The sequence below is a fragment of the Sycon ciliatum genome, chromosome 7, assembly GCF_964019385.1.
Source record: "Sycon ciliatum chromosome 7, ocSycCili1.1, whole genome shotgun sequence".
In the NCBI taxonomy this organism is placed as follows: Eukaryota; Metazoa; Porifera; class Calcarea; order Leucosolenida; family Sycettidae; genus Sycon; species Sycon ciliatum.
The window spans coordinates 14,607,756-14,627,969 of NC_088649.1; the positions used below are offsets into that span (position 1 = coordinate 14,607,756).

A 20,214-nucleotide genomic window follows, 5' to 3' on the forward strand; every position below is an offset into this window, starting at 1 on the left:
TTGGGGAATTGTGTGTTGCTCCCTACATGGGAGCTCGCGCTTTTCCTGCCGACTTGAATTCTCACCCGGGATACAAACTTACAGAGACGCTCCGTTTCCAATGTGAAGAAGAGGTTGGTGCGAATTCGGCGATACTTGGAGAATTGTGTGTTGCTCCCTACATGTGAGCTCGCGCTTTTCCTGCCGACTTGAATTCTCACCCGGGATACAAACTTACAGAGACGATCCGTTTCCAATGTGAAGAAGAGGTTGGTGCGAATTCGGCGATACTTGGGGAATTGTGTGTTGCTCCCTACATGGGAGCTCGCGCTTTTCCTGCGGACTTGAATTCTCACCAGGGATACAAACTTACAGAGACGCTCCGTTTCCAATGTGAAGAAGAGGTTGGTGCGAATTCGGCGATACTTGGAGAATTGTGTGTTGCTCCCTACATGTGAGCTCGCGCTTTTCCTGCCGACTTGAATTCTCACCCGGGATACAAACTTACAGAGACGATCCGTTTCCAATGTGAAGAAGAGGTTGGTGCGAATTCGGCGATACTTGGGGAATTGTGTGTTGCTCCCTACATGGGAGCTCGCGCTTTTCCTGCGGACTTGAATTCTCACCAGGGATACAAACTTACAGAGACGCTCCGTTTCCAATGTGAAGAAGAGGTTGGTGCGACTTCGGCGATACTTGGGGAATTATGTGTTGCTCCTTACATGGGAGCTCGCGCCTTTCCTGCCGACTTGAATTCTCACTTGACTGACTCACGACTGCCATCCAGAGCACACGAGAAGTCCATCGAACCGTCCACTCAGCAAACCTGCAAGAAAGCACCACTCCCTGCAATACCAAGTATCGCCGAAGTCGCACCAACCTCTTCTTCACATTGTTGTCCCCAGCGCGGGCTTGCGAATTAGATGCTTTGGAGGCAACAACGTTGTGAATGGCAAACGGTCCTCAGCGCTTGTGCAGCACCTCCATGAGCGACACTGACTCACGCTGCCATCTGGTGTTCACGAGGTGTTTGTTGCGCTGGAAACGGAGCATCTCTGTAAGTTTGTATCCCTGGTGATGTTTGTGGCTGGAGAGCACTATATAAGTGGTGCTCTTCAGGCACAATCTTCCTCAGCCTACTCATGAGTAGTCCTCAAGCTCAACTGTTGAGGGGTGAATTCCCCGAAACATTGTGTAATGAGCAGGGAGTGATGCTTTCTTGCAGGTTTGCCGAGTGGACGGTTCGATGGACTTCTCGTGTTCTCTGGATGGCAGTGGTGAGTCAGTCAAGTGAGTCGGCATGAAAAGAGCGAGTTCCCATGTACATGATGTAGGGAGCAACACACAATTTTCCATCAGGAATATATTGATGACATTATACTGTGGACACTGGGGGCCGCGCTTCTCCATCAACTTATTGCATTCTACTGTTTTAACAGGCCATATATTTTAATTAACGTCAATTACTAGTAAATTTTACACGAACTCCGGATTTTGTGGGTTAGCGAGGTGAAATTGGTACTTCTGGTAGGTTTCATGCATATTTGCCATGTCAATAATTATTACAATAAAGTAAAACCTGGTGTAAGCGACCTCTGGGTTTATCGACCACCTGCTTTTAACGACCGGTTTCCCTTGCACGGACAGTTCTACATAGAAACTGTGGGACCTGGTTCAAAAGACCACCTGGCTTTATCGACCGCTTTTGCTTGCACCGCGGGGTGGTCGCTTAAACCAGGTGTTACTGTGTTCGCCATGTCAGTACAATATCCAGTACAATATCCAGTATCACCTTCTCTGACGAGCCTTTGATAGGCCAAGCAGCCTGTCAGAAGGAAACGTTTTACCCGTGACCCCTTCGTTATTTGAAACTATCGGTATGAGCAATGGCTACCGACGGACAGTGGTCGGCGCATGGCGGAGGAGAGTTTGTTCATGTTGAGTTCGTTGTATAACTTGTATTGTTCTTCCGCCGAATGGTACCGTCCATAGTAGGGGTCAAACGGGTGTACCTTTAACTAACGAACGGGTAATTTTCTTAACGACGCTAACGGGTACCCTTTAGCAGCCATGTTTAATTTGTGTGCAATTTTCACTTAAATCCTGATTTTGATTTATCTGTTTTCAGGATTGATTGGTGTCTGATAGTCGCAGAGGTAGATCTACTGCAAAATGCAACAACAATGCAGACATCCAGGGTGGGGTTGTAAATAATTGACTCCTGCCTGGTATGCGTGATCCCAACAGTGAGGTTCCGTACTGACTGGATCACCGAAATCCAAACGGGTACCCTTTTACTAACTGTACCTGAGATTAACGGTCGGGTACCCGGGTACCCGGAACACCCCTTTGACCCCTAGTCCATAGTTTCATGTTTGGTATGTGGATAAAGAAATGGAGCGGAGTTCATTTCAAGGAAGTGTCTGCCATAAGGTTTGTATCACTATGCTTCTGCCACCTTCACTGCTTTTCGAGCAGCCTGAATCTGCCATGCATTGTTGGAGCACATTATTCACCAAGGGATACCTGTGGCCATGCACGAGATCAACAGTCCCGTCACGTGATCAACAGTCCCGTGACTCCTGTCACGAGATCAACAGTCCCGTCACGTGATCAACAGTCCCGTCACCAGTGCATGCAAGCAGACCCCATTTGCAACCACCATCCGATCACAACATCATCTCTTCATTGGCTACGGACCATCGTCGGAGTACAGATTACAGCGTACAGAAACAAAAACAAGAACAACATAGATATCATGTGCAATGGATGATTTCGTTCCACTCCTTCGTGCCGACAATACAATGTACATGTATATGTACATGAAAATAGAGGAAGGAATAAGAAAAATAGATACTTGAAATGGCGAAGGATGAACATATGTGCAACACAAGTTCAGATACACAACGAGCAGCCATGGAGCACCCACAACTGACCCACCGCCACCGGAGGTTATGGGTCTCAACCAGGGAGTAGTAATATACCGGTATTCTACTACTCCCTGATCTCAGCAAACCCAAGTAGCCATGGCAACCACTAGTGAGCAGTCTAGCCTAGAGAGGTGCGCGCGCCGCAAGAGTAAGGACAGTCCGAAATCGTCTAGCGGTTACATGATCTGCTATGTATAGTGTCTAAAAATGTACAGCATGTCTTGCAGAAAAGAGAAAATACAATACAGTAGGGGTAAAAAAAGGATCACACATGACATCACGCAAGTACATGGACATATATTATAACATGACACAATAGTTATGACGTCATAAATTACTCATAACACAATGACGTCACATGACATCACACAACAGCAGTACGCCATCGGCATGCAGTAGGTCGCAGCTGTTCGCGTCCAGCGGTCGTCGCCAACACAAAGTAAAATAAAAAAAACGTGCGACAGAAAGTATTTAGCACGTGCATGGTTCAGTTGGGTCACGTCAGCGTCCGCCGAGACGGCAGAGGCAATACCAGGGACGCTTAAAAAATAGATTAGTCGATCGATTCTCTGGGGAAAAAAGGCGATAGAAAATCTCATCAGGCAAAGTAATAATTATAATAACTATTATTGCGAAGAGAATAGATGTATGTAAATATGCAGGGATGGGATAGGGAGTAGGAGTGAGCTATCGGAGAGCTAGAGAGACAGAGTAAGATAGACTACTGCAGAGTTCGAATGCCGCAGTACGGGCTTGGCGAAAGAGGACCGCCGGTTGTTAGCAATGAACGTGCTTGTGACACCGCTGTTGCCTCATGCCGTTGCTTTGGGCACACATGCATTGTGCGTCTGGGAGCTGTGTCGAGTCAGGTTTTCCGTCAGAACGGCATTGGCAGTTGCCGTAGTGAACGGCGTGGGCTCTGCGCCAGTCAACGGCGCCTTGACGGCCTTCATGGCTTCCGTGCCAGGTGACCGGCCATACACACACATGCAGGCGGTGACACCGAATAGTTCTGCTCCGCTGGGGGGGGGGGGGGCATGCGAGCAGAATGCCCGATTTGCCGCACCACACCACAGCGACTTCGTGGTTGTTGTGAGTCGGCACCAGTATCATCATGAAGGAGCCGGTGGCCTGGCAGCTCTCGCAGCGGCTAGATGACCACTAATAATGGAGCATGTACATGCTACATGCGTATTGCGTATTGTTTCTAGCACAATAATTATGTTGATCAAGATCTTTGTCGGCATAAAACATGTACGATAGGTTTGTTGGGAAGTAGACAGCGGACATCATAATATTTGTTTGTACATAGGCGTTGTCAGTATCCATTCCGGCTTCCTCTCCGATTTGAAGTTCTGTGGTTCGCTCAACAGGGAGTGTACAGTGTAAAGCATGCATATGATTGCGTCCTGATTGAAACCGCGGACAAGGGCAAAGAGCTGGAGCATGGTAGCGATATGAGGCACAACATCCCCGACTGGGGGGTCAATACCCGTCAACGCCGGAGAGTGGCCAGGAGCTTGAACAAGATGGTGATGTGAGGCACAACGACCCCGACCTGGGGTCAATACTCCCCTAAACACCAGAGAGTGGCACATGGCAGGAGCATGGCAGCAATGTGAGGCACACATCATCTGACCTGGGCTCAGTACTAGCTCTCACATAGACAGAGGATCGTCACGGCAATGAATGGCGTGGAGGATTTTCTCTCGCATCACCTCCAAGGAGGAGTAGAGCGGAAGCTTGACGAGGAACATACAGGTCTCGGCGCGGATGAATCGCTTGTCTGGCTCCACGTCTGTGGCAAGATGCACGTATACACACGGACAGAAAACACACACATGCACATATGCACGCACACACACACACACACACACACACACACACACACACACACTTGTACTTGCTCACTGCCAAAACTGGTCACGTGGGTCTCCCCGGGAGAGGGGAGAGAGACTCAAAAAGTCAAAAGGAATCTTGGAAAGATGACTCAATTGGCCATTGAACCACCCAACGGCCGACACACCCTGAAATCCCCAAACTAGGGTGGACTTGAAATGATCCCACATATGGGCTCACCACACCTCAGTAAGTGGGTGAGGACAAGGTGCAGAAAAGGATTGACGGCATCAGGGTATCCGCCCCGGGATCCAACTGAAGGTACCCCTGCCACCAGTGAAGGTAATACTTGGTACTAGTGTGGGTGGCTAAATCAGAGTGGATCTGATATAAGCTTCACTAGCACCATTGATTACACAAGAGTTAATATACTGTACAAGCAGAAATATTCGTCTGGAATTTAATTTCGTCTTTTTCGTCCAACGAGCTGTTGGACTAAATTAAATGCCAGACTAATATTGATTTGTCCAGCTTTTCAATACACTCTTACGATCCATGGACGAAATTTACAACCGGACGAACTCCCTTTCTTTGGAGTTGGACGAAAATATTGACCGACGAAATTTTCTGCTTATACAGTAGCCAGAAGCAGTCCATGCTTACCAGGTATGTATACTTCAAATAGAAAGTATATGAACCCTGAAACCAACAAAGGTGGTAGGTACAACAATACACCTTCAAGCAGCCCCCCCCCCCCCCCCCACACACACACACATGACATTAATTGTTGGTGTTAACTATGGTGGATATGGAAGAGGATATGGTTGTTTCGGGTCAGTAACAGCTGTCAAGAACCTACACTATTCACATGCGGAGAGAGAGAGAGAGAGAGAGAGAGAGAGAGAGAGAGAGAGAGAGAGAGTGAGAGAGAGAGAGTGAGTGAGTGAGAGAGAGATAGATGAGAGAGAGAGAGAGAGAGAGAGAGGGAGAGAGAGAGAGAGAGAGAGAGAGAGAGAGAGAGAGAGAGAGAGAGAGAGAGAGAGAGAGAGAGACTCACTACTAGTAGCATCCGCTGGTCCAATCTTCATGGGGTACGGTGGAACATGAGAATTGTCCGGGTTAGACTGACAAGGGCAGGTCACAGGCAATCGTTCCTGGTTGCAAGCAAACTTGATGAAGCGAGACAGCTCGTCCTGAGAGAACGACTCCAGGGCCTGCCAGAAGAGCGTGATGTGTGGGTTGGTCTCGTCGATTCCTGTCTGGTAGACCGTATGGTTCTGATTGCAAGAAACAAACACGCGCGTGCACACACGGTACACACGGTACAAACACACACACACACACACACACACACACACACACACACACACACACACACACACACACACACACACACATACACAGATCGTTGTGCGAGGGACTTTGATGCCATTTCAACTTTGCCGACGCTGACCTCACGTGCTACGGATCATGACAAGGAGTATGTGTAGTATAGGCCAATGATTACTTGAGTATTACTGGAATCATTGTGTGACGATTGTTATTTCTTACATTTGTATTTCGTATTTCCTGCTCCTGTCCACGTGACGAATCGCTGGCCTTGTAAGCCGCGCGCATGCTCACGTGTTTCTTGCCTTTCTCTCTCTTCTCCTCGATGACAAGTTTTACTATCGATATGAGCAATTTGAGTGCCTGGTGAAACCTGAGAATGGGAATCTTGTCCTAGGAAAGGGAATCCTACATATGCAAGGCTCGGAGAATTTGCGGCAGTCTGACTGCTATCAGATGTTCAGTATGCTACCTGACTGGGATTCCGCGGCCCATCCTGGGAGCCCGTACTATAAAACGAAGCTGGAGCAGGACACCATGGGCACTGTCGTCCCTGGCAACGGTTCTGCCTTCATTCCACGTCTTCAACGAGTCGATTGGTGGAGCCGAGACAAGCGCTCACACTGGTCACGTGTCTTGAGGATGTGTTGCACCGACTGCCACCATGGATCGAGCGTGGGTGTTTTTGTCATGCGTAGTGCCCAGGTCAACAGGAATCAGTAGGTCGTCGCCTACTTCGGTGAGCCAGCGAGACAGCACAGGCGGGCTCACTGAGGCTCGCTTTCTGCTCATGATTCCAGGTCATACCAAGTTTTCACCTGGTCCCGTGTTTGCCCAGCTAGCACATACTTTCTACAAGGTGGATGTGTTCACAACAGCAGCCCGCTACGGCAAAGCCAAGGAGCTTCACGCTGCCGACTTGAAGACCTGGAAGGATGAGCTGAGCACAGTCTACAGGTCTGTGCCAGGCATTAAAGGGGAAGTTAAGGCAAAAATTAAAATTTCACCAGTTGTAGTCTTCGGGGTGCTGAGTCGAATGGTCTTGGTCCGAGAAAGCTGAGACGCTCCCTTCCTACTTGAATCCCAATCGAACTCGCGCACTTCCACCGAAACTGGGTGACTGCGCCCTACTACATGGGGATTTGTATGCAAAATGTCACTAAAAGCGCCATTTATTTCTTATAAAAGCATGGATGACCGCGATTGGCCCATATGTTGTAGTCTTTTGGACGCTGAGTCGACTGGTTTTGGTCCGAAAAGGCTGCGATGCAGCGTTCCTCCTTTATTCCCAATCGAACATGGTTGAACAAGTGGTCACGTGCTCCTGGGTGCCCGAATCACCTGGTCACCACGCCAGCAGGCGACAACTTTCACACCAAGGTTCAACTCGAGTGACAGGAGTGAACCCAAAAAAGGTCAAACAGGCTAGTAAGTTGTACCCTGCAGGCACGGTGACCAGGTGACTGGCGTACGCAGGAGCACGTGACCGCTTGTTCAACCATGTTCGATTGGGAATAAAGGAGGAACGCTGCATCGCAGCCTTTTCGGACCAAAACCAGTCGACTCAGCGTCCAAAAGAGTACAACATATGGGCCAATCGCGGTCATCCGTGCTTTTATAAGAACGAAATGGCGCTTTTAGTGACATTTTGCATACAAATCCCCATGTAGTAGGGCGCAGTCACCCAGTTTCGGTGGAAGTGCGCGAGTTCGATTGGGATTCAAGTAGGAAGGGAGCGTCTCAGCTTCCTCGAACCACGACCATTCGACTCAGCACCCCGAAGACTACAACTGGTGAAATTTTAATTTTTGCCTTAACTTCCCCTTTAAGGATCTGCATGACTTCGTATGGCCATACGGGAATGCTGACAGTGACCAGCACTTTCCACAGTTGTCTGCTCGCCAGCTAAACTTGCGACTACAAAGTCGAAGTTGTCGTGTCAAAGCCAGACGAGCACCCTCCGCCTGCTGAACCTGAATCGCATGAAGAGAAGGAGTTCTTCCCTGGTACTGGCCAGAAGCAAACGGCTCGCCTTGTGGAAATGTACACGAAGGTGGACTCCAGCGCAGCGCTGCGACGACGTCTTGAAGTCCTCCCTGCCGGGCCTGAACACACCTGTCACTGTATGTCCATGTAAGCTGCTGATCTTGTTTGTCGGTCCAATGGCTGTCACATCATCCGCACAGGTTTAGCAGCAACACCAGCTAGCAGCTAGGAAGCCGTAGTGCACACAAAATATAACAGGATGCAGTGGATCGCGTACTGTATAAGCAGAAAATTTCGTCGGTCAATCATTTCGTCCAACTCCAAAGAAAGGGAGTTCGTCCGGCTGTAAATTTCGTCCATGATCATACGAGTGTATTGAAAAGCTGGACAAATCTACATTAGTCCGGCATTTATTTTAGTCCAAAAGCTCCGTGGACGAAAAAGACGAAATTAAATTCCAGACGAATATTTCTGCTTACACAGGACTGTAGAGGGGCTAATTTTAGCGGGCATTTTTTTATTAGCATTTTCTATATCAGCACCAATTCGCGATGGAATATTTTAGCGATCTGAGTTGCAGAGTTAAAAAAAAAAAGTTGACTAGTATTGTACAGTAGATATCGGTTATAACGTGCCCTTCTGATTTTTCACATGTTATCACTATAACCGGTATATCACTACAGGCGATTTTCAACAGTGCGCGTCGTACATGCACAGTATACACGTGTGGGTACTCGATCGCGCTAGTGTAGCGTACTGGTGCGAGTAGTGTACAGTGTACAGTGTAGATAGTACATGTACACGATAGATGTCTTGTAAGGAGACTACGCGAGCAGTAGTGGACTACGCGAGCTACCCTTGCTGTAGGCTGAGTGCAGCACACTCTGCATGCAGCAAGCGTAACATGTGTAGTGCGGGGCATGGTCAGCCTTTTCCTTGTTGACTTTCCCCGTTTGAAGGTTGTTGTCCTGCTTGTCAAGGAGAGTTTCAGTCGTATTTCTTGTTCCTGAATTTCGTGATTTGCATGATGGAGGCTAGTGCGAAGCGAAATAGAGTTTGTTTGACCGTTGAGAAGAAGGTTGAAATTCTCAACTATGCGGAGAAAAATCCTCGAGCGACGCAAGGCGATATTGGACGGCACTTTGGAATCGGGCAGTCGTCCGTCTCTACCATCCTGAAGAACAAGTCGTCGATCATGGACGTGGCATCGTCCAGTTTGAAAGGAGTCCGTAAAAATCGGTCTAGCAACTGCGTCCTGTTAGAGAAAGGCCTGGAGAGTTTTCACGAAGCGTGCCTTTCAAAGAAACTCACAACGATAACGTATGACATGCTGATTGTGAAGGGCCATCAGATAGCTGATGAACTTGTAGCGAAGGATCTGGTTGAACGGAAAGATCTGCCATTGACGGACATAGCGTGGAGATCATTTGTGCAGCGCTTCCTCGCCAAGAGGAAAATAAAGTCACGTAAGACTCATGGCGAAGCTGCTGATGCTGACGTCGCTGCCGCTGCAGCTTTCATGGAGGACACCTGGCCAGAGGTGTTTGCCAGCGTCGATGGTGATCCGACGCGCGTTTGGAATATGGATGAGACTGGTCTTTTCTGGAGAGCTCTGCCGCAGAGAACGTTGGCTTGCGTCAATGAACGGCTATCAGGCAGCAAGACGCAGAAAGACCGAATCACCTTTGCCACCACTGTCTCCATGTCTGGAGAAAGACTGCCTCTTCTGGCGATTGGCAATTCGAAGCTTCCCCGTGCTGTTGCTGCGGTAAAAAGCACTCCAGCTGCTGTCATTGGAGGACAGTGGTGCTCCAATCCGAAGGCCTGGATGAACGAGCAGATATTTTCGGAGTGGCTGCTGGACACCAACAGAACATTCCGCAGGAAGGGTAAAAAGATTGTTCTGCTGGTGGACAACTGCCCTGGGCACAAGTTTGATGGCGTGGCTGATCGTCTGGACTATGTCCGCGTTGTATTCCTGCCACCAAACACGACGTCCGTGATTCAACCCTGTGATGCCGGAATCATCCAATCATTCAAGTGCACGTACCGCCGCCTCATGTTGCGCAAGGTGGTTCAGTTTGTAGATGACCCTACGATGGCGAAGCTGGACACTGCAGTGCTCAAGAAGAACGTGAACATTCTTCACTGCCTGCAGTACGCAAAGTCTTCATGGGACTCTGTCTCGGAGGCGACCATCCAGAATTGCTGGAGGAAGGCTGGGTTTGTGATGGGTCCCACTGTGGCTGATGATGTGCCTGTTGACGAAGACGACACTCTTCAGACCGACATCACAGAGCTGGAGAGACTGGATTCAACTGAGCCATGCCGGGTTGCTCCAAGTGACGATGTCTGCGAAATTGTCCAGGCACTGCAGGATGAAACTGCAGACTCTGACAGAGATGACGAAGATGAAGTGGCCGAGGAATTGCCTTCACCTCCGTCTGCTGCCGAGTTATTGCAGGCTGTAAGCACCGTTCGTCTGGCGCTGTACGCTAGCAATGCCGACTCCAGCATGCACGCCAGCTTCTCCAGAGTGGAGAACTTCCTGTCCGCCAAGGCATCATCCAGGAAGCAGCAGACCAGAATTGACGAGTTGTGGCGGCACTAGAAAAACACTCGTATGGCTCCAAATTGGCACACCAATATCTTTCACTCGTGTGTTGCTATCATTATAGCCGATATTTTTTCTGTACAAAGAGGTGTTTTGAATTGTGATTCTGTATCCTTATAGCCGATTTATCGCTATATCCGATATATTGGTTATAATGATAATTTGACTGGCTTTTTCTGGTTTTGCTTTTGATATTTTCATCTTGTATCAGTATAACCGGTTTATCACTATATCCGATGACTTTATAACCGATATCCACTGTACATGAAAAATTTCGATCGGCGCCGCAAACATTTTGTGAATGTATAGTGGCATCGTTATTATTATCATTATCATTAGTCACGCATATCCGCCGGATGAGTACGTGTGGCCCATGCAACATAGGGATCCCGAAAACAAACCAGCATAATGTTCCCTCGGCAAAACAAGCAAGCAAAGAGAAGTGGCATGGGCATCATTCTGTAAAAAACGGATTTGGCCGAACTGACCGCAAGTCACCATTTCTAGCAATACTCCTCTACCTAGCCCGCCTTAGCCTGGTCTGCTGCTAGTATGTGTGTACAGAGTCGTGCGACTGCCCCCAACCCCCTCCCCCCCCCCCCCACCCATGCTTATGCTTTCCTCCCAAATTTGGTGCGCCTGCCATGTGAAGATGCCGAGACCTCTGGTCGCCGTTGAGCATGGCAGACCCACCACCAGCACCATCTCACCCAATGCTAACCCCATGTGCCTGCCGGTGAGTTGTGTATCATGTAAAAAAGAAAAGAAAGGTGTGTGTGTGTGTGTGTGTGTGTGTGTGTGCAAAAAAAAACAGAAAACAAACCAGAAATTGTGGCCAGCTCACCTTGAGGAACTCGAGGCTGATGGCAACGCGTCCGCAGATCCTCAGCTGCAGGTCGTCTGGTGTCATGACGGACAGCACTTCTACGGGCACGACGGACGCAAAGCCAGCCAGAATGTGTGCCATGTGAGTCTCGGCCTCTAGCTCAGATAGGCGGGCCGACTCCACTAGCCGGACGTACTCCAGACGATTGGAAAACCTGCCATGCAGTGCGGAGGGACACATACATACACACACACACACACGTGCACATACGCACATACGCACGCGCACACACACACACACACACACACACACACACACACACACACACACACACACACACACACACACAACGGTCATATCATGCAGCACTGACATGATACAGTAGTCGTAGACAATTGTACTTAAAGTGGCAACAAGCAAAAGCAAGAGTGACTTATCATGTACTGGTTGGCTTGTCCGTCTACACCCCCCCCCCCCCCCCCAACACCCACCCACCACCCCCCCCCCCCCCCACCCCACACCCACACACCCACACACCCATCCACCCATCCACCCACCCACATACACACACGACACACAATCATAATCTCCTTACTTGAGTGGTAGTTGGGATCCGTCTGGGCACAAATCAAACTTGTGCCCTGACATTGATGTGTACGTGAACATGAAAGGCAGACCCAGAGCGTTGTAATGGACTTCAGTGTCTGCCTCACCATCAACGCCGTCCAAACCTCCGCAGTCTTCACCTAGATCACCGGCGTCATTGCCAACATGCGTAGTAGGATGTCCAGGACCGGGTTTTGGTGTCAGTGACGCGTCATTCTGGCTTGCTGCAACGCAAACCTCAGCGTCTGCGGCGGCATTAGAAGGGAGCGTTGCTACGGTGATTGCTGCAGGAGGGTCCGCACAGGCAGCAGCGGCGGCAACGCTGCCAGTGGACGATAACTCAGTACTGGCTGCTGCTGCTGCACAGTAACCAGTACACGCTGCTGCTGCTGCTGATGCTCCCTCCGTAGTTACTGCTGCTGCTACTGCTGCTGCGGCGGCTGCTGATGCCGCTGCGGGTATTGCCGAAGCTGCTGCGGACATTGCTGAGCTGGACACAAGAGCAGTGTTCCCGTTGTCGTTCCACATTGCCGCCGCAGCACTGGCACCATTGCCACCGGCACCACCGCCATCGCAGCCAGTGTCAAACTCCGCCGCTGCGCCCGCGGTCGGCGGGTAGTCAAAGTCCGCCGCGCCGTGCGCCGCCGTCGCCAAGGAGAAATCGTCATCGGCGGCATCGGGGTTTAGCACTATGCGGAATGCCTTCTCGTCCTTGGCCTGTACGTTGGGAAAGCACAACAGCAGGCAAAGAAAACGGTAGAATGATTACAACACTGTCAACAGACGTCCCTCTTGAAATGCAGCACTTTATTAACCAGCACCCTCACAACAGAGAGGTTCCAGGCTGTCCAAGAGAGTGCTCAATACCGAGAGGCAGAGCTAGTTCAAACAATAAGAACCGGGCGGAAAAAAAGTTTAAACCAGCACCCTCTATAAGCCAGCAATATTTTCAGTAGCCAAAATGTCCTCTTCATGCACACTGTAGCCGAATTACAAAAGGACTACGGTACTAAGAGCACACGCTGTATACCCTTTGACTAGTCTGTACACTCCACACCAGTATCCTCGGTCTACCGGGCTCCCTGCGGGCGAGTTCTAGTGGAAATATTACTACTCTTTTGGCCGAAACGTCATACCCGTGATCCTCGGCCCTTCCCCAACTCAAAATGTACGTGATTCAGAATTACTGATACAGTAAAAACCTGTCAAGGCGACCACTTGGATATGGCGACCACCTGCTCTAGAAGACCACTGAAACCAGGACCCAAGGAATGCTATTTCCAGTCGAATGACCCAGGATAAGGAGACCACCTGTTAACAGAGACCACGTTTTGAAGGTCCCTTGAGCGGTCGTCTTAGACAGGATTCACTGTATTTCCAGCTTTGAAGCTATGGGCAGTGCCTGGTCCCAGACGTCCGGGATAAGAGAGATACGAAGTGTACGTGTACTTGCAAACGTTTGCCTGTGATCGCTGATTTCAAGTGAATCGCTCCACATTCTTGCAGGACACTGAGGATAAATTCAGAGAGGCTCCTCCAGGCTGTCCATTAAACTGCTCAATGCCAAACGGCAAAGCTAGTTTCAACAAGAATATCATCAGGGTGAAAAGGCTAGCCGAGCTTGAGGACAATAAGAAATGTTTATAGAACAGAAAAAGACCAATGAGGTACAAGTTACGCTATACTGTCCACTGACACCACCAGTTACTAAACAATCAACTCATGCGATAACATTGCACGACACTGACCGACGGTACTGACGTTCTACAACCAACTGGCTAACTTGCGCAACTTGTAGTTCCTCGGTCCTTTTTCTTTTCCATAAATTTATCCTTGGCTGTCCATCCGAATAAGAAAAGTATCTGTCACATTACAAAACCCCAGTCCCCAGGGCAACACCACGCACTGAAGTATCCCCTCTCCACTACCAATGTCGTCTTACCTCGCGGATGTTCGTCAAGAATTGGTGCGTGACAATGTCGCTTTCCTTCAGGTCCGAACTGTCCAGAGGTATTCCCAGGAACGACTTCCAGAAGGATGGCAGCAGGTCCAGCGGTAGGGGTAGGTCGGCACGCATCACCACACCGACAAGCTGTAGGCATCAGCACACACACACACAGACACACATGCACACAGTACACACACACACATATATTATATACCGGTATACACGTGTGCGTGCGTGCGCGCACACACACACACTCACACACACGTTCATGCACACGCACACACTCACACACACGTTCATGCACACAACACACTCACACACACGTTCATACACACAACACACTCACACACGCAGACACGCAGACACACAGACACACAAGACCTCAGACCTCAGACCTGCCCATCGCGGAAGCGATGATAGCGAACAGCTATGTTACACATAGCAACTTGTGCTGGGGTTACACCAATCAACAGCTTGCAAGGCTGATGAATTGGCCGCCACTAATTTTTAGCCTGGTATCCACCACACAGCTGATTGAAGTGGCTTTTTCTGGCCAGAGAATCCCTATGTTTCATTTTCCATTTTTTCATTTTTTCATTTAATTTTTTACACACACACACCACACCACATACTCCGGCATGCACTGGCTGTTGGTGACCACACAGGAGAATGAAAGAAGGGCTAGGAGAATGAGGAGAAGAAAGACGTGTGCGACCATAATCGTCGGGAATCGAACCCGCAACCTCTCGATTGGAAATCGAGTGCACATACCACTGCACCATACGGGACACACACACACAAGACACACACACACACACAGACAGACACACACACACACACACGCATCTTGGCTGCACCGTTTCCCCACTGCTATCATCCCTTTCCTCAGTACATCACTGACACACAGGCACACACTCTCACATACAGAGAGACAGAGAGACAGAGAGACAGAGAGACAGAGAGACAGAGAGACAGAGAGAGAGAGAGACAGACAGACACATATACACAGAAACACCCTCTCACATACAGAACGACCTTATCAACCAGTGGCGTGCACCGAGTCTTGAAAGGGGGGTTTCTAGAGTTGGTAATTTTTTCTGGAGACCCACTGTATAATTTTGTATCTGTGCACATGCGCATCCCCGGAACATCCCGTCGGAGATAATGGCTAGGGAGGAGGGAGGGGGAGGGGACTCAAGATCAGGGGTGCAGGGCACCAATGAACACTGGTGCTGATGAGATGCGGGGCTTGTCCGACTGCTATCATCAGATCATGCCGGCACAAACGCGTCAGAGAGGGAACCAGGTACAGGGGTAGAAAGGACAGAAATAAGAGGAATGGAGGGAGGGGACGATGTTGCATGGAAATGTTGGTACATGTGTAACCGGTCACAGGATTAAACGGGTTACCATGGTTACCTTTTACATACCAGCACTTAAAAAAGCATTTGCAAAGAGGGTGCAAAAGTCAATGTACTTGTATACAATCACATATTTGTCATATTGAAGTTTTGAACACGTAAAAGTTTGATAGGCCTAGCCGCCCAGGCTACACTACAGTCTATAAGACTAGTATAAGTTAAAGGGGAAGTCCGGTGAAAAATTTAAATTTCACAGTCCGTAGAGTTCGAGTCGCTGAGTCGAATGGTCTTTGTCCGAGGAGGCTGCGGCTTATGGTTCGTCAGATACGCCCAATCGAACATGTGCGAATTTGAGTGCGCATCACCCAGATCCAGGTGATGACGTCACAGCGTGCAGCCAGATAGCCACACCATCTAGTTGTGTACAAAAATGGCCATATTCGGAGCGCGTTCGATTGGGGAACTGTTTGTCGCAGCTTCTTCGGACCAAGACCATTCGATTCAGTGTTACAAACACTACATACCCTGTGATTTTCACTCGGTAAACCTCGAGGTTATACCGTATTTTAGCCGTTTCCGAGTTGGACTTTTTCCGTCAGCCTCTACGCGCTGTGCGCTGCGTGCATGCAGTGCGTGCAGTGGTGCTGTGGTGCAGTCAACAAACTCATCACAGACGGAACTACTCCCGCACTGCCGTGCTGGGGTCTATACAACAAGACTCGAGTCACAACTGACACAAGACTCAGAAAACTAGTCAACACACGGACTTGTCATGTACTACACTCGTATCACTACTATCAGTCGTATTGTACAGTCATGTAGTCAGAGAACGTGCGTTTCTCCTTGCCGGTGCCGGTGATTGTGCTTTGAGAAAGAAAATTTTAGTTTTCCGCTCCCGCCTCATTATTTTATGCTACAGCGATGAGTGCACAACCGTGACAAGTGACAAAACAGGGAACAGCTCCCGGACCTAGAACTGTCAGATTCCATAGCGTTGCGAGCGAAGAGTCGTGCCCGTGGTTCAAAGAGCCTGCACTGTTCTCCAAATGAGTAGTCCGAAATATTCCAAGTTCGCACCAAAACATCACCATGTGGCAGGCCACTGGAGTCTAAGCGAATCTAATCGGTATGGAACAACATTTAGAGCACTCGCATCACTCTTCTCCATTTTGGCGACCCTGCTCTCTAGCGATCTGATAATTCATCAGCCTCGTCTGCAATAGCTGCTGCTTCTTCATCAGCCGGAAACTCAGTAACGCTCACTCTTGACGGGCCCGCGCGGCCATTTCTTCAGCTGAATACCGAGGTTCTCAGCCCCAAACCGAACTCATGAAGGTCAGCCATGGCTGCATCCTCACTCTCACAAGGAGTTACAGGTCTTCGGGGTCGCTTGCACCACCTAATATCAGTCGCCAAATCATTTGAAATAGCACTGACACTATTGCTTTCACGCACTCCTTTTGACCTAGCTGCACGCTATGACGTTGCAGAGGGTGTGGCGCGGCCGCATGACGTCATGGCGCAGCCCCCGAAACTCAGTTTTTCAAACGGAAATATCTCGAGAACGCTTTGTCGGAGACACGTGGGACCAACACCATTCGACTCAGCGCCCGAAACTCTACCAACCCTGAAATTTAAAGGGGAAGTTAAGGCAAAAATTAAAATTTCACCAGTTGTAGTCTTCGGGGTGCTGAGTCGAATGGTCTTGGTCCGAGGAAGCTGAGACGCTCCCTTCCTACTTGAATCCCAATCGAACTCGCGCACTTCCACCGAAACTGGGTGACTGCGCCCTACTAGATGGGGATTTGTATGCAAAATGTCACTAAAAGCGCCATTTCGTTCTTATAAAAGCACGGATGACCGCGATTGGCCCATATGTTGTAGTCTTTTGGACGCTGAGTCGACTGGTTTTGGTCCGAAAAGGCTGCGATGCAGCGTTCCTCCTTTATTCCCAATCGAACATGGTTGAAGAAGCGGTCACGTGGTCCTGGGTGCCCAAATCACCTGGTCACCACGCCAGCAGGCGACAACTTTCACACCAAGGTTCAACTCGAGTTCAACTCGAGTGACAGGACTGCACCCAAAAAAGGTCAAACAGGCTAGTAAGTTGTACCCTGCAGGCACGGTGACCAGGTGACTGGTGTACGCAGGAGCACGTGACCGCTTCTTCAACCATGTTCGATTGGGAATAAAGGAGGAACGCCGCATCGCAGCCTTTTCGGACCAAAACCAGTCGACTCAGCGTCGAAAAGACTACAACATATGGGCCAATCGCGGTCATCCGTGCTTTTATAAGAACGAAATGGCGCTTTTAGTGACATTTTGCGTACAAATCCCCATCTAGTAGGGCGCAGTCACCCAGTTTCGGTGGAAGTGCGCGAGTTCGATTGGGATTCAAGTAGGAAGGGAGCGTCTCAGCTTCTTCGGACCGAGACCATTCGACTCAGCACCCCGAAGACTACAACTGGTGAAATTTTAATTTTTGCCTTAACTTCCCCTTTAAATTTTTCACCGGACTTCCCCTTTAACAATATGTCTATGGTACTTCACCAGTCCACTCCAGTCCAGGCATGTTTGTTTCATCATAACACTGCTTACATTCGACGGATCTTTCTTTCTGTTCTTATGACGAAGTTTTCAGCATGTATTGGCAATGTTCAACATGATTTCAATAAAGAGTTATGGGCCTTGCTTCGATGGAAGCTCGCGGAAGAAAAGCAGAGCCCCGCGTCCTTGAGTCGCGGCTGGAGCAGCGCTTCGTTCTGAAGCAGCGCATGTGGATCATGGACGCACATTTTTACATCTTCCAGTCGACAACGTTTTTGACGAACATCTCTGCTGCGCACATGAGCGAGAACGAAAGGCTGTGGAGATCTTGATTTGAGTCAACACTTTGGAAGGAGATATCGTCAATCATATCCTTGAACTGACTTGCCAGGGGCGCCGCACACGGTACGGTCACTACGGTATTGACCGTACCACTTTTTGCGCCAGATACCCGTGAGTCAACAGAATACACTGATCTGGGATCTAAATTTCCAAAATTTTCGTCTCAGCCACCACTCCCCCACGAGTCAATTGTACTTCAGATGGCTGACCGTACCACACTAAAATACCTTCCGATGCCCCTGCTTGCATCGCGCGTGCTTGACTCAAATTTCGAGACAGAACGGATTTCTTGAACGTCATCGCAAATCCAGGAGCGAACCAGAGCTAGAGATCGATCTGTCTGTCGCTACTCTCCACTGAAGAAAGAGAGAATAATGTATTTTGAACTACATGCAAAGCAACTCTCTCTCACTTCGAAATAAGGACATAGCCACTGAGTCTGTACTGTAAACTGCCCGTCGATCGACGCGTATGCAGGATAACCAATCCAGTAGGCGCGCTTTTCCTTCGGCAAGATTGCCCGAAAAAAGGTGGTTTCCAGACACCAAAAAACTCACACGGTGCACGCGCCTGTCAACACCACGGACAATACGATTGCATTTTTTATTTTTTATTTTATTTTATGAAAATGCACATGTCTACATAGAATAGAAGAGAACAACAACAATAGCACAAGAGAACATAGGGGACTACAGTCAGACATCGCTTAACCACACCTCATCCGTTTTCCACAAAAACAACCCGGATGGGCGAGGGAACCGGATAATCGAACACACACACTGTATGTATGCATGGCATATGCTGTACATCAGTAACCAACGATTTTCTTCCGGATGGCGAGGGATCCGGGTAAAAGAGGACCGGATAAGCGAGGTCTGACTGCACAAAGGGCGTGTCACGGTGCTATGAAAGTTATGCACTCACCTGTCCAAAGAACTGAAGAAGGCGTTCCCCTGTGTAGCCAAACGCTTCAGGCCGGAGCGTGTACTTACCCTGGAGAAACACACACACACACACATGTAAACACACACACACACACACACACACACACACACGCACACGCACACACACACATGCAAACACACACACACACACACAAACACACACACAAACACATACGCAAACACACACGCAAACACAGCAATAATCATACTTGGAAAAGGCATACATAAAATGTATATGGACACTAACTTGCACGCAAGCACGTTAACACACACACGTACACACACGTACACACACGTACACGTACACACATACACACACACACACAAACATACACACGCGTACGCGCACCCACACACACACCGTTGATCATTTGACGCCCACTCTGGCGATGGTAGCGATGCTACAGCAGAAGCCATAGCAACTTGTGCTGGGATTGCACCATTCAACAGCTTGCAAGGCCGATGGACACTAACTAGCACGCAAGCACGTACACACGCACGCACGCACACAGGCACGCACGCACACACACACACACACACACACACACACACACACACACACACACACATACAGAGCAAGGTGCCTACATTGATACGACCACCGTTTGTCTACAACCCCCCCCCCCCCCCCCATGCACTCCATACTTCACTCCCTTTATGCTGCATAGAAACAGATAGACAACATCTTGTCTTGGCCAGACTGCAAGATTAGCTGAATCTTTGCTGTGGAAATGCTACCAAGCACATGAAGTACGGTAAAACCGGGAATTTTTGTTGGTGTAATATTTTCTGTATTTCCCAAAATCAACGGTTCGGTAGCGCGAAAATTTCGGTAAACCAATTTTCCAGATCCAAAACTGCACTTTGCACACCGTGTGGCATGGCATTGTTGAATTTTAGGCCGCGTTTTATTTTAGGTAAAAGTTACCTGTACCGAAGTTACCGAAAATAAAACTGCACCAA

The 20,214-nt window shown here is 49.2% G+C and overlaps 1 protein-coding gene across 1 annotated transcript in view; it reads right to left on the reverse strand.

The window, feature by feature from the left end:
• Positions 1 to 2,667: 2,667 nt before the first annotated feature.
• LOC135821073 (uncharacterized) overlaps positions 2,668 to 20,214 on the reverse strand; it is a 46,363-nt gene continuing 28,816 nt past the window's right edge. Inside the window, exons 14-19 of the mRNA XM_065334137.1 lie at positions 19,232 to 19,300; positions 14,052 to 14,201; positions 12,099 to 12,826; positions 11,522 to 11,717; positions 5,806 to 6,025; positions 2,668 to 4,707 (exon numbers count right to left, since the gene is read on the reverse strand). Coding sequence (XP_065190209.1) covers positions 4,568 to 4,707; positions 5,806 to 6,025; positions 11,522 to 11,717; positions 12,099 to 12,826; positions 14,052 to 14,201; positions 19,232 to 19,300 — 1,503 coding nt within the window. The 3' untranslated portion in view covers positions 2,668 to 4,567. The remainder of the gene's footprint in view (positions 4,708 to 5,805; positions 6,026 to 11,521; positions 11,718 to 12,098; positions 12,827 to 14,051; positions 14,202 to 19,231; positions 19,301 to 20,214) is intronic.